At 40.9% G+C, this 13,740-nt stretch overlaps 1 protein-coding gene across 1 annotated transcript; it reads right to left on the bottom strand.

The window, feature by feature from the left end:
* Nucleotides 1-1,893: 1,893 nt before the first annotated feature.
* Nucleotides 1,894-13,403, bottom strand: LOC146501306 (poly(A) polymerase type 3-like). Its single transcript, XM_085133516.1, has 18 exons — nt 13,132-13,403; nt 12,723-12,884; nt 12,534-12,600; nt 12,348-12,429; nt 12,075-12,184; nt 11,938-11,991; nt 11,726-11,840; nt 11,531-11,620; nt 10,061-10,199; nt 9,862-9,934; nt 9,639-9,759; nt 9,324-9,408; nt 7,029-7,082; nt 6,741-6,860; nt 6,542-6,648; nt 6,235-6,464; nt 4,899-4,996; nt 1,894-1,959 (listed from the first exon to the last, which is right to left on the bottom strand). Exons 1-18 carry the CDS (start codon nt 13,137-13,139, stop codon nt 1,947-1,949), a joined length of 1,728 nt encoding a protein of 575 aa, XP_084989642.1. The 5' UTR covers nt 13,140-13,403; the 3' UTR covers nt 1,894-1,946.
* Nucleotides 13,404-13,740: the final 337 nt, after the last annotated feature.

The following is a 13,740-nucleotide window of genomic DNA, read 5'->3' on the forward strand; positions in this document are numbered from 1 at the left end:
GCTTTAATCTAGCCAAGTTTCCTATTTTGTCCTATAATTTCCTTACTTGGGGACATTTAGAGGACAGACAAGAATTTTTCTTCTAAAAAAGACTCGTATAAATTAGAGGCACGCTGTGACCAGCACCTGGAAAGCAAAGATTAGCATCAATTTAGAATATATGTTATTGATATCGGTGTGTTTTATGGGCTCATTTTCTTCTTGTAAAGCATATTGAGACTTTGGGGAGTTCACATTTAAATAAAGTATTAATTACTTCATTAATTTACTTTCTTTGGTGCTGAAAATGTGGCTTTGGTCCAAACTTTAATGGGCTTCCAAAAGGCATTACATTTACATCGTGTAGTTTCTGAATCCTTGCTATCGTGAAGTCTTCTGAAGGTAACCGTTTAAATGCTGCAACACAGAACAAAACCAAAAAACTACATTGTAAAAACTAGAAAGCTTTCCATGTGTAAAAACTTTTGCTTATTTAGGTTTGTTTGCTGAGGCATTCCAGTATATGTGCACAAATTCAATAGGTGCAGGTGTGGAATTAAGCAGCAACCAGGTGTTCGAGAGTTTGTGGATTTGTATGCTTTTACAGGTAACTGCTGCTAAAGTGGATCTGACAGTTCCTGGTGGTGGGGGTGGGCTGTGACAAGGAGGGATTGACCCTCTTATCAGTGATCACTTTCAAAGAACTAATATGCACACAACCCCACCTCTTGACTGACAGCTTCAGTTAACTGAGCAAACACAAATATAAAGTCATTTTTCTGCCACTTTGTAACTCAGCGTAAGTCAGTTAACCGAAGCTGTCAGTCAGGAAGGTTGCGTGTGTGCCGTTGCTGTTAAAGTGACCATCAAAAGGCCAGTTCCTCCCTTGGTTTCCGCCCCGTAACTGTCAAAAGTCAGTCAGTCAATTAGCACAAGCAGCACTTCAGTTTCTAAAGCAGAAGCTCTTGCATGCTTGTGGGGCTGATTTATGTGCTTACATGCTTTTTTCTTCTGCATGCAGCAATGCATGTGTGTGTAGCACTATAGTTTCAGTACAATATAGGCCAGGGGTGTCGGACTCCAGGCCTCGAGGGCCGGTGTTCTGCAGGTTTTAGATCTCACCCTGGATCAACACACCTGAATAAATGATTAGTTCATTACCTCTTCATTGGTCGTGTCCAAATTCATGGGCTGCATCCTCCTGAGGCCGCATTTGTAGACCGATTACGTCACAGCGACGCGCCGAAGGCTGTCCAAATTCGTAGACTCCTCCGAATGCAGCCGACAAATGCGTCCTCCTTTTCCCCGAATTTGAAGGATGGGTCGGGTGTGTCCTTCGTGGCCCACCATATCCCAGAATTCATAGCGCGGCCCAGCCAAGCTCCAGTTTCCGGCAATGGCGGCCGCTACTAAATTTTAAAATTACTCTTATTAATGTTTCTGGGCCACAAAATAAACTTTAAACATATTTTCAGGCGAGAATGTGGGTTAGCTCGTTGATAATTAAAAATGAACACAATAACGGAGAAAGATTTCGGGTCCATTTTCGATTTTCGTGCTGTGGCGCTGACAACCGGAAATACTCTGAATTAAGGGCGGGAGTAGATCGAGAAGGCTAGACCGTCCAATTCCATAGCCGTTTACTTCCGGCCTACCCGACCTCCTGAGGACCCGGCCCACGTAGACCGCGAAGGCCGGTTCCTCAGGAGGATGCAGCCCATGAATTTGGACACGACCATTGCCTCTGCAGAACGTCAAGACATGTTGAGGAGGTCATTTAGCCTTTAAATCAGCTGTGTTGGATCAAGGACACATCTAAAACCTGCAGGACACCGGCCCTCGAGGCCTGGAGTTCGACACATGTGATATAGGCTTAACACACACAAAAATCAGGCAAATAAAGGAGATGGAGTATTTCATTTTTATGTATTTATTTTGCAAGCAGAAAGCGATCCAACCGGTGGCAATTAAGTGGTCTGCCTGTAAGAGAAACAGGCAGAACTAAGTTAGCGGTCAAGCTTGTAACACCTGCAGAACAATCCTGCACAAGTACAACAGATATCATAAAGATTTAACAAATAATCGTGGAGTTTGATTTGTCTTGTACACAAAGTAAAGACTAAAATGTGTGTAACAGATTAAAAATCTTCATTATTGGTATCAACTGTGTTATCTTCCCCAGAAATGTCAGTTTCCAGAAATTAAAAGTAATTTATAGCCCCAAAAAGTGATTAACAACAAACTCAAGCCAAGATTTCTTTTTTTTTTAAAGAGAGCAAAAGAGAAAAAGAATCCGATGCTTATTCCGAAGTATTACGCTGGATCCTGTCAGAAAACTGACACAGGCACATTTCCCAGTGAATGGCACGTCTCTTCCACCACACTGGTCAGATCACTCAGAGCAACATAACAGTACACATCTACCAGGCCTCCTCTGATCTCTCCCAGGAAGGAGACAACACTTTCATATCAATACCCTGTCATCTCACAATGTGGCATCTTCCCCTTTGAAGGTACAGTAGCGTTGTTGCTGTTGCTCAGATGTGAAACTCTTTCTTAGCTTTTATCATCCTGTTTTTTGGGCAAGGAGGAGAGTAGTGGGAGATGAAGGAAACAATTTCTTTTTAACTTGGACCCACCAAAGTGGAAAGAAACAGCGTGTTGACAGGTGTGTGAAAGGAGTGCTGCTGGGTCAACTGGGGAACTTCAGAGACCAGTTTAGACGGCTTAACAAAAGTCTCTCAAAAGAGTGGGCTAGTCTTTCTGGCAGAAGAGCAACTACACTCGTGTTCCAATCAGAAGTTAGCACTGAAGGCTAGTTTCTAAGAATAGATGATTTATTTATTTATTTATTTATTTATTTATTTATTTTTACCAAAGATTACTATTTGAGAAAAAAACATGCTGGTGCCAGAAGAGACAGAAGCCGGAGAGATTTACTCCTTGTCCTGAATTACCAGCCAGCTGTAAACTACAAGTCCCATTCCACAGCAGGAGGATCACTCCTCCCATTAGCCTTGGCAAAGAGCCGACCACAAATGTGGGAGCCGTGGTCGTCGGGAGGCCCGGTTAGGACGAGACCCTCTGTCACTCACTGCGACACTTGTCATAAAATCATTGTATCGCCATCAATCCGGGGACCTAACCACCACCGCAGCAGATGGAGGCCCAGCAGGAAGACAGGGGGCCGTGCCCTGAGCCTCAGCCCCACACAGAGTGCACACGGCAGGAGTAAGCAGGGCCACAACTACAGGGGAGCCCCAGACCTTAAACTGGACCTCCCGTGGATACACCTCTGGATTGAGTCCTAATGTTGTCCTTGATTAATTACAGACAAATGCAAGTGAGGGAAAAACAGTCTGGCTTTTAACTTCAGTCAGATCAGACACCTATTTAAAAACACATCAGATCATCAGCGATTAGTCTGGATCACAATTGTAGATATTAGGAAATACATCAAGGTGTAAACAGTGGCCTCACAGAGCCCTCGCAAATTTTAACACGAAAACAGTGATAAACGCGGTGTGCAAAGAATAAACATGCCTTGCCTCCCCTGAATAAGGATATGTAATGATATTCATAAAGAGACCACCTACTGAGAGTGCAGAAAAAACTGTTCCTTAGCAACAACATACACACTCTTACAAGCCATATCTTGGGAAATTTTGACCGGATTGGGATGCAAACAACAGAAAACCTTTAACTAGGCCATGTTATGAGACAGCTCCCTATGGATGAGTATCTCAGTGTCTCGCCTGGCACAAATCATCCCCCCAAAATGATACATATTGCATATCAACAAAAGACAGTAAAGAGAAAAAGAGCCAGCTCGTGGTATTTTTGCAAAATTAAAATCTCGGCCCGTTTTTAATCCCGTTCAATTTTTACTTGAGCGATTACAAATCGTACCATTAACGTTCCAACATCCATTATGACTAAATGTCAAAAAGAACAAAAGTACCTTTTTGAGCTAGCTTTAAAAGAAAAGAAAAATCACACATGTTGTCACACAACGGATACTTTGTGCTCTCAAATGGTCACAAAGTGGTCAGCCTCACCTTTTCTCCCTCAATCACTCGGAATCAGTTTCATATCATCAGCTGAACGCCGCAAATGTCGCATTTGGTGTAGAAATGAGAGAGGAAATCTACTCAATGCAAGTGAAAGTATGAAACTCCGAAGCCTATGAGGAATTGAAAGCTTCTTTTTGTTTTGTTTTTTCCACTTTTTTCTTTTTCTGGCAATACTAAATTCTTAAGCATAGTTCCTATTAGCCTCTTTATCCACATAGATTACAGCCCAATAATAAGTGATGTTTGTTTGTCCCTGTCATTAATTGCAGTTAATCAAAGACAGCAGATGACTTAAAAGCACCACTTAGCAAAGAGCTGGAAGAGGTCAACAGACAAAACACTTTCCTCTGGGAGCAGGGCTTCCGGGAAAAAAGAAAAAAAGAAACAATAAATTATTTTTAAATGCACAACATAATAGATCACCACCCCCAATGTATCAATTAGCACCTCACTACTATTATCTGGTCTCCAAATCGACACACTAAAGTGAAAAACGCAAGCATTCGGATTCTTTAATTTCCTTCCTCAAAGTGCAGAATATTCGCAGAGATAACTGAATCCAAAGCTGCTCCCATAACTCTAATCTGCAGCATTTTTTTTTCTTTAGCAGCCACTGACTGGCATCTGAAAAGTTGATCTGTGCACACATTGCTTCACTGCAGTTGAGTAGAAAGGCTTCATTGCCCTCTTGTGGTAAAGAGATGAAATTCATGTTGTAAGTGTAGCTTTCAACAGGACTTCCCTGGACCTCACAAAAGCTGCTATGTTATGTGATTTTTGGCACATGGAAGACATGAACTGGGGGAAACTAGGGAGAGGTTTCTGTTCATTCGTGTTCTTCTGTACCTGGGGGCTGCAAGGCTGACGGCGGGTTTTGCAAATGCAGAAGGTCCGGCGACGTGGCCGCCTGAAGGGACGTTGTGAGGCCGGTCGACGGGCAGACTCTGAGAGGCAAGGAACAGACTTATTCACAGCATATTAATATCTCCTGACAGTCTAAGAAAACTGTTAACAGTCTGATGTCTTTATGTTAAGGTAGGGGTGTCAAACATAGGGCCCGGGGGCCAGTATCAGCCCTTCAAAGACTCCAATGAGGCCCAGTATTTTGTAGCAGTATTTTCACAACCTTTAAAGCTTTTCCTATTGATAAAGATCCTCACCCCCTGCCATCCACGCCACACCAAAGTACAAGAATATTTTCTCTGAATTAATTAAAACTTCATAGTCTCAATTACAGGATACTAACTTACTAAGCAGTGATTTACCAAAACCTTAAATGTTTTTCATAGGGATGCAACGATACCAATTTTTTCAAACCAATACCATACCGATACTTGGATCTGAGTACTTGCCGATACAGAGTACAAAAAACGATACTTCTACCACACACACACACACACACACACACACACACACACACACACAAATACAATTAATTGGAAGACAGGTTTTATTATATTCCCTGCCGATAAAAAATAAAATCTTAATAAAAATGACCACAAAAAAATTTCAAGTGAAAAATAAGCACTTCTGTTAAATTATTGCAGAGTCTCCACATTGTAATTTTACAAAATATCACTGAGCTATTGTCTCAAGCTTTCAGAATAATAAATAAACTCTTCTGTTCGGAATAAAATAAATACAAATTAGGTTTGCGAATAAAATAAACTTTTAAATTATTGCAGAGTGTCCATATTGTAAACAAACAAACAAAATAATTATTATTAAATAAATAATAAAATATAAAAAATTATAAAATAAATAATAAATAAAATAATAATTGGCCCCCTAGTGGCCAATCTAAAAAACTACAACAGAAATGACAAGCCACCCTCTGATTAATGAAATAAGTTGGTATCGGTTCATGGTATCGGTTAACTTTTACGCGTATGAGTACACACACACTTTACAGTATCGGCCCCGATACCCGATACCAGTATCTGTGCATCCCTAGTTTTCCATGTAGTTTCACCAGTCAGGCCAACTTGCTTAAGTCAGTTTGACACTCCTGGGTTAAGGTACTGTACAATACTACTACAGATTCTAGTAAGTGACATGGCTGAGTGCCTAATCCACCTTAAAACCAAAAAAAATCGACTTTTTTACCACTTAAGAAAGCAAAACAAAAAAAGAAAACCAATCTAACATCCAAGAAGCAATTTGGATGGATGATTAAGCAAACCTTGTCATCTTTGAATTTTTTGGATGGTGTCTCAGATCTATGGCGTAGTTCTCTCTTTGTCGCGCCCTGTTTGTCAGCGTTGACAGGTGAGACGAGACAAGGCGGCTCAGTTTCAGAGGTTCGGAGAGCTTTCTGCTGTGGATCATAAATGAGGTCTTCCCTCCTTAGGCATGCGACTGATAAGGACATCCCTTCATCATATATGTTAGAGCTCCTGGCCAGGCTGTTGACTGCAACAAAATAAAAACGCGTTTTATAATTTCAGGAATTACTTTTTTCTGATTAAAAAAAGAAAAGAAAAACTTACTGATATTAGCGAAAGTTTTGAAGCTGCGCTCTAGATTTATTCTACATCTTTCAGAGTCTTTCACATTTAAGACAAGTCCAATGAGCCACGTTGTGCTCTGTCCATCTCTAAACCAGACAGAAAAACAGGCACGAGTTAGCAAAGACAACGCTACTCGTAAACACGGTTTAAACGTAACCAGAACATCGCTTGTGTTTACTTCTTATTCGCCATTCTGTGCCCAGGAAAGGCGTGCGGGTGAACATGGGCCAAGGAGACCAGCTCATTTCTCTCCAAAGTTGACACCAGTAATCTGATTTTCGACTCCACGAGGCCAACCCTGCCAGAGCGAACAACACAGAGTTTTCAGAAAGAGGACGGCGCTACAGCAGCCGGGAATGAAATATTAAACAGTTTTCAGCCTTTAAGAGAAGTGCTGGAACACATAAGAAGGATTCATACCCAAAGTCATGAGATGTTCCAGTTTTGCGTTGCGCTATGTACTCACCATTCGAGACGCTTCTCTTCTGTAGTATAAGATGCTTCCAACACAGCGAAGTGCCTTGAAACATGAGACAGAACAATGGCGATAGGCTCCACACATGCTGGAATCTTACATTAATCATGCTTCCTGTTTTTGAAGCTGATTGACTGTCTAATCAATATTTAAAGCAAGTCAGGCAGTGTAACAGGACAGTGGGTAACAACGCTGTACACATAACAGACAGAATACTGACGTACTGATGATTTCCCCTTTACTGCACTCGGTGTAGCCCTTGCAACAAACCACACTTTAACCTCCTAAGACCCGAACTCTTCCACGGCAGCATTTTTGATTTCTCTTTGATATTTGGGCTGATTGGGACCTGATGAATGTAAAAACAAAGAATGACCAGATTTTTTTTTTACCTGATTTTTGTTTCTAAGAAAAATGAGAGCCACATATGAGGATATTTGTTTAAAATTTCGATAGAACAGTAGCAGTATAATGTCCTCGAAAGTGGATATCAGGCCCTTGTAGAGCAAAATTGAGTATTTTGGTCTAAATAACCCAAAATGTGATGTCCACATATGTGGATGCCAGGTCCTAGGAGGTTAAAGCAACAGCTGATGACTACACCATCCATCCATCCATCCATTCGCTTACACTTATCCTTTTCAGGGTCGCGGGGGGCGCTGGAGCCTATCCCAGCTGTCATGGGGCGAGAGGCGGGGTACACCCTGGACAGGTCGCCAGTCTGTCGCAGGGCCAACACACAGGGATAGACAACCATTCGCACTCACATTCACTCGCACATTCACACCTAGTGGCAATTTGGATTATCCAATTAACCTATCCCCACAAGCTGCATGTCTTTGGACGGTGGGAGGAAGCCGGAGTACCCGGAGAGACCCCACGCAAACACTGTGTGGAGAACATGCAAACTCCACACAGAAAGACCCCGGCCTGATGGTGGAATTGATCTCAGGACCTTCTTGCTCTGCGGCAACAGTGCTAACCACCGTTAAGTAACCCAGAAGATCAGAACACACGGTGAATTTATTCAGACAGGACGATGTAAGTGCAGCAGAAATGACAGAAGCTACAGATTCCACAAGAGTTTAGAGAAAGCATTAAAGAATCAGAGAATATCAGGAGCTCAAAAATGACTCAAACCGTCCAACAGCTCATATAGCGATGAATAAATGAGAAACTGCTACAAATACCCCAACAGGTTTCAGTTTATATTTGAATCATGGACAGAAAACAGCAAAATCTGTTCAACAAACCCACCACTCCACCATTATGCAAATGTATGTCTGAAGCAGCAAAGCAAGAGTTTAGAAAGCAAACAAATAATTTAAAATCCCCACAAAAACTGACAGACGAGCCGCTTCCTATAAATGACTCAAACAGACTTCACTGAACGCAAAAGCTGATCCACTTTTTACATTTAACCAATCAGGTTTCTTGTATATTAATTGAATAACAGCAGTGCATTTTCTGTACAATCATCGTACAGTCGGCATCTCAGACATTTTCCAAAAAGAATAACATAAGACAGCCTGGCTTAACCACCCACTTTAAATTTACACAGCACATAGAGTAAGATTACAACGTGTGCACAAAACATTCTTATTTTGCCCTTTATATACAGTAAAGATACTTGTTGGAGCTATTTGTTCTTATTTTTTATTATTTTGAAATTAGTTAAAGTTTGTTGTTAGTTTACTTATATTTTGGGATTTATTTACAAGTTTATTTGTCGGTTAATATTTTGTTTCAATGTTTGTTTGATGTTACTTTGTTAAATTAGTCAGTAAGAGCTGTAGTTTGTAGTTTGTTTCTATAAATAAAGAGACTGGTATAGGACCAGCATGCACTGGGGTGGGCCTATGGTTTTTTACCAGAGCAGGAGAAGCAGCAGGAAGTAACAAAAAATGGAACCATAAAACCATAAAAACGCAACTTTCAAGTTTGCACAGTGGACTTCTTTTGCCTGCGTCCAAAATAGTATCTCGGTGCAGCAGTGGCTTGTGGACTTTTAATTGTGGGATGTTTGGTTTGTCAAACAAAAGGAATTGCCACTACAATACTAAAATGTAAATAGCTGTTAATTTCATTTAATTTATAAATATTACATTTTAAAAAGTCAAACATCATCAAATACAACGCTCTTTTCTTTGTCAAAGTACAAATGAACAATCAGAAGACACGAGTGCAAAACATCGATGTGTGGTACAATATAAGGAAATTGGGGAAGACAGTTGTGTTCTGTGTGTGGCAATGTCGATTTTCATCTTTACATGTCTTAATACATACTGGTACTTTTTGAAAAAGTCCGTTTGTTCAAAGAGTTCAGACCACTTTGCTTTTGTCTGCTCTATTTCCAGGCAGATGGCGTGACCTGTGGATGAGGAAGGAAATAAAAGTGGTTAGAGTGGTTAAAACTGGTTAGAGTCCAGGTGTAATTAAACCCCCTCGCTTTGCTTACAGAGGAACATCCCCGATGTTGTGAGTGAAACAGTCCGAACAGTCCAACTCAACTCAGTGAACAGTTTCTTCACATTGGAGCAAACAGAAAGGTTCAAAGACTGTTAAATTACGCTTGTATTTATGGTGCTTATAATCTCTAACCTCGATCAATCTCCTCATTCAAGATGGCAAACGTGGACCGAGAAACGTTGACTGAGGTGTTCTGCTGCGGGTACGCCGGGGTGATGATGGGCATTAGGTGACAGCGGTCACGTCGATTGACCTGGAAATGCAGATGCACGTTTTACTTGTGCTTTTTGAAAATATTCATTTATTAAACGTCTGGTGGTGGTGACTCCACCAGATGTTCTTTAGCTGGGCATACCTTGGTATCCCAAAAAGGAAGGTTGTTGTAGCATTTTTCTACTTCTATCAAGCGGATTGGGATCGGCCACACCCTGAGACAAAACATATGAGAGTTTCACAGCAGCTGATCCTTGTTTGCATTGGGTGTTGACACTGCAATTTAAAAATAATTGGGCGTTTTTTCATCAATGAAATGGGGAAAAAGTGAGACAACTCGCCACATGGAGAAGATCTTGAAGAATTTTATCACCAGGGTAGAAGCGGTAGCATTTGGGTACACCTGACAAATCCTGGCTACCATTATGGCCCACGATACACCGCCCAAGAAACCCAGCTTGTTGGAGTAAATGTTACGCTCTGAAGGGAAATAACAGAGAACATTAGACTTCAGCATTTATTTATTATCTCAAAGCACCCTTTAGGTATTTGATAAGACTTTTATAGTTTGCATTGCTGCTGCTTCCTAATTCTCCTTCTAATTCCTAATACTCAAATACTTGGACAGGTACTAGTCACTGGCCGTGTCCAAATTCATGGGCTGCATCCTCCTGAGGACCCGGCCTTCGCGGTCTACGTGGGCCAGGTCCTCAGAAGGTCGGGTAGGCCGGAAGTAAACAGCTGGGGAAATTGGACGGTCTAGCCTTCTGATTAGCGTCACCGCTGTCTCGGTGGAGTTTACTAAACCGGCCGTCTGCTCCTTGCTATCTAAAATATAACAGGACACTGGCGTAAATTCTCGACCATCTCACACTTCTGTTTAATCAGTTTTCTGTTTGACGTTTATTCAGCTGTGTAAAAACCAAGGAGGAACCCACCCAGGGGATTAATAAAGTTTTATTTTATCTAATCTAATCTAATAACTTTAATCTCAGCCAAACCGATTTACTCACGAACAAATAAAACACTGAAAAAAACCCAACAATAACATTTTTAGGTTGTCTAAGTGACTTATATATTACGTTTAACCTGAGTAGCGAAAGTCCGCGGTGATCTGAAAATGATGTGCCGGGAGTTGTGCCGTTCTCGGCGGCTTCAGTGACCCTCGAGCTCCCGGCTTGCTATCGAGCTGGTGGGTAGCAGATGCTCCGAAAACGTCGAAGCACTTTTGCAAATATGCGATATCTTGATAAACCGAGCAGATATTTGATGTTTACACAGCTACTTTGTCGCCTGAAAATATGTTAAAAGTTTATTTTGTGACCCAGAAAGATTAGTATGAGTAATTTTAAAACTTAGTAGCAGCCGCCATTATCGGAAACTGGAGTTTGGCTGGGCCGCGCTATGAATTCTGGGATATGGTAGGCCACGAAGGACACACCCGACCCATCCTTCAAATTCGGGGAAAAGGAGGACGTATTTGTCGGCTGCATTCGGAGGAGTCTACGAATTTGGACAGCCTTCGGCGTGTCGCTGTGACGTAATCGGTCTACAAATGCGGCCTCAGGAGGAAGCAGCCCATGAATTTGGACATGACCACTGTGTCACTAAACAATAAATCATCACTTATTTTTTGGCCTGTGGACAGAAGACTATGTCAAAATACTAACAGATGTGTCAGGAGGTAAACTACTCAAGGTCTACATTTTTTATTTCAGAATGTAAGGCGCGTGCTTGAATGAAACGCCAACATGGCTTAACAATATGAATATAAATGTGTAATTATCTTGCAAGTTGAAAGTCCGACTCACGTTTGGCCCATAGTTTGATGGCTCTCAAAGCAACCCTAAAGTTGAGAACATTGGGTACCAGCCTGAGAATCTCTTCTGTAACTCTGTAGCCTAAAGACAAGAAATAAAAGTCAAATTTTGTTTTATTTATTTATTTTTTAAGGGCGCTAATTGCTAATTAGCAATTTAATTACCAAATTTTAATCTGACACTTACCGTTGAAACTTCTGACACAGCGTGCATCTACGACGTTCTTCACTATGCTGTTATTGAGGAGGTCAAGGTTATCAGGAACGCTCCTCTGAGACAGCAGAGCGAAGACTAAGTCAATCTTTTAAGTAAGACAAACACAAAAACATGATTAAGACAGATACAAAAACACTGAATCATCCTGCATTATTAAAAAATTTGCTCTCTAAACAAATTACCTGTATCCCTTCCCAGGACAGTGTGATGACCGGGACGTAAGCCTCTTCGATGGCCTGAGGACAATGATACCGTCAGCTTGCACAAAATAGCAAAATGTCATTCATCTTTTGTACAATGACTCAGTGATGTGACTGACCTGTATGTCTTTGACCTCCTTCTGAGCTTTCAGCTTTGCAAAGAAGGAGGTGAAGAAGGCTTTTCTCTCAAGGAATCCAGGTCCAACACACAGAGCATCAATATCAGCACCTGTCAAAATGGCACTATTTCAGATAAAAGCAAAGCCAGGGAAAGAGCTAACTGTCCTTTCACCGTGTTCTTACAGAAAGTTAGCACTGAAAGATGCCGTATAATCACAAAGACATGCAACGTTTAATTGCACAACAACATTAAATAATGTCTGGGTAATTACCCTTTGAGTGAACTCCCAGATGATACGAGCCAAATGGGAAGATCTTGCCTCCAACTTTTTCTGTAACCACTTTAGGTACCTTCTAAAAATCAAATGACATCACCTATCAAAATAAACCCTGTGCAACTCTCTTTGTTTTTCAGATTTGGAGATTCTTTTTAAAAGAAATGCTAGATAAATTCTTACCATTTCTATGCACATTTCTTTGAGCCAATCCCTAAAGAGGGACTCCAGTCTTTTAACAACCCTTTCTCTGCAGATGAAACAGAGCATTTTGAAATTTCTCTGAAGTGAAGGGTGCTATGCAGTCAACTGCTTGCTCTGACTCTTTCTCAAGGTGATGCAACATTAAACAGGGCTGGAAAAAATATGTACCTGTGCTCCAATTCTAAGTTGTTTTCATATACATTGTAGGATTTCATAGTGTCTAACAGTTTTCTGGTCTGGATCAAGTTTTCCTCTTCAGGTAGATCCTCGCTGATTGGACCAGTGAGCCCATAGGTCCTTGGCATGTCTGACCATGTGGGAGCTTGGCTCCTGTTTGGAGTAAAAGGAAAATGCTAGCGTACTAATGGGAAACCTTAAAAATAAATAACATTGTGCAAAAACTAACAATATGCATAAAATGTACTTGCGCCAACTATTTTGTTACGAAATTTTAAATATGATTCCTATTAATCCCATAACAAATCCGTAACCATAACAAAGACCGGATAGCAATGATGTGTTTTAGCTAGCTAAATTGCTGAAAAAGCAGCAAAAAAAGGGGGACGCAAGTACTTACTGAAACATTGTTGCACTTGTTTCTTTAGAGTCAGGTATATCTTGCTTGCTTGCTTTCTCAAATCAAAACAGCGCTAATAATAACAAGCTCCTTGAACGTTCCATGTTCAGCAATGAAGGTGAGCCGCAGAGGAACAGTGACACGTGACGTGAGCCCCAGGTATGTATGCTTTTAAAGCTGCATTAAAGTGCATATGAAACACGACAAGTATCAAGGGTAATTTACACAAAAACACTGTAATAGATAAACAGTAATAATTTAACTCTGTCCGTGAAGCTGGATTTAAGAGCTAAAGTTTTTTGAACAGCGCCCTCTTGTGTCAGTACAGAAAGTGACCTCACTGGTTTGGTTGCTGCTTATGGAGTAACGTTAGTTATTAGCTAAGCTAACTAATAACAGAACCGGTTACTGAGTGGAAAAGAAGGCTGTTATAAATAAAAACAGCCTAAGAGAATTCATTTTTATTACCCCTGGCTGCAACAATTTGTTTTTGTTAAAATAAATAAATAAATAAATAAATAAATAAATAACAGATAGGCTGTCACTTTATCGCTTAGGCAGTATTTATTATTTGGCTAGCTGCACTGAAAGGGGAAGATCCACTTGTTA

The sequence above is a fragment of the Neolamprologus multifasciatus genome, chromosome 15, assembly GCF_963576455.1.
Source record: "Neolamprologus multifasciatus chromosome 15, fNeoMul1.2, whole genome shotgun sequence".
Taxonomy (NCBI): Eukaryota; Metazoa; Chordata; class Actinopteri; order Cichliformes; family Cichlidae; genus Neolamprologus; species Neolamprologus multifasciatus.

What these genes read in the sequence shown, in the direction of transcription:
- LOC146501306 (XM_085133516.1), bottom strand. An exon ending in TCTGGGAGTTCACTCAAAGG is followed by an intron (nt 12,185 to 12,347) that starts GTAATTACCCAG and finishes CCATTTTGACAG; the next exon opens with GTGCTGATATTGATGCTCTG. An exon ending in CATCAAACTATGGGCCAAAC is followed by an intron (nt 10,200 to 11,530) that starts GTGAGTCGGACT and finishes ATTTCCCTTCAG; the next exon opens with AGCGTAACATTTACTCCAAC.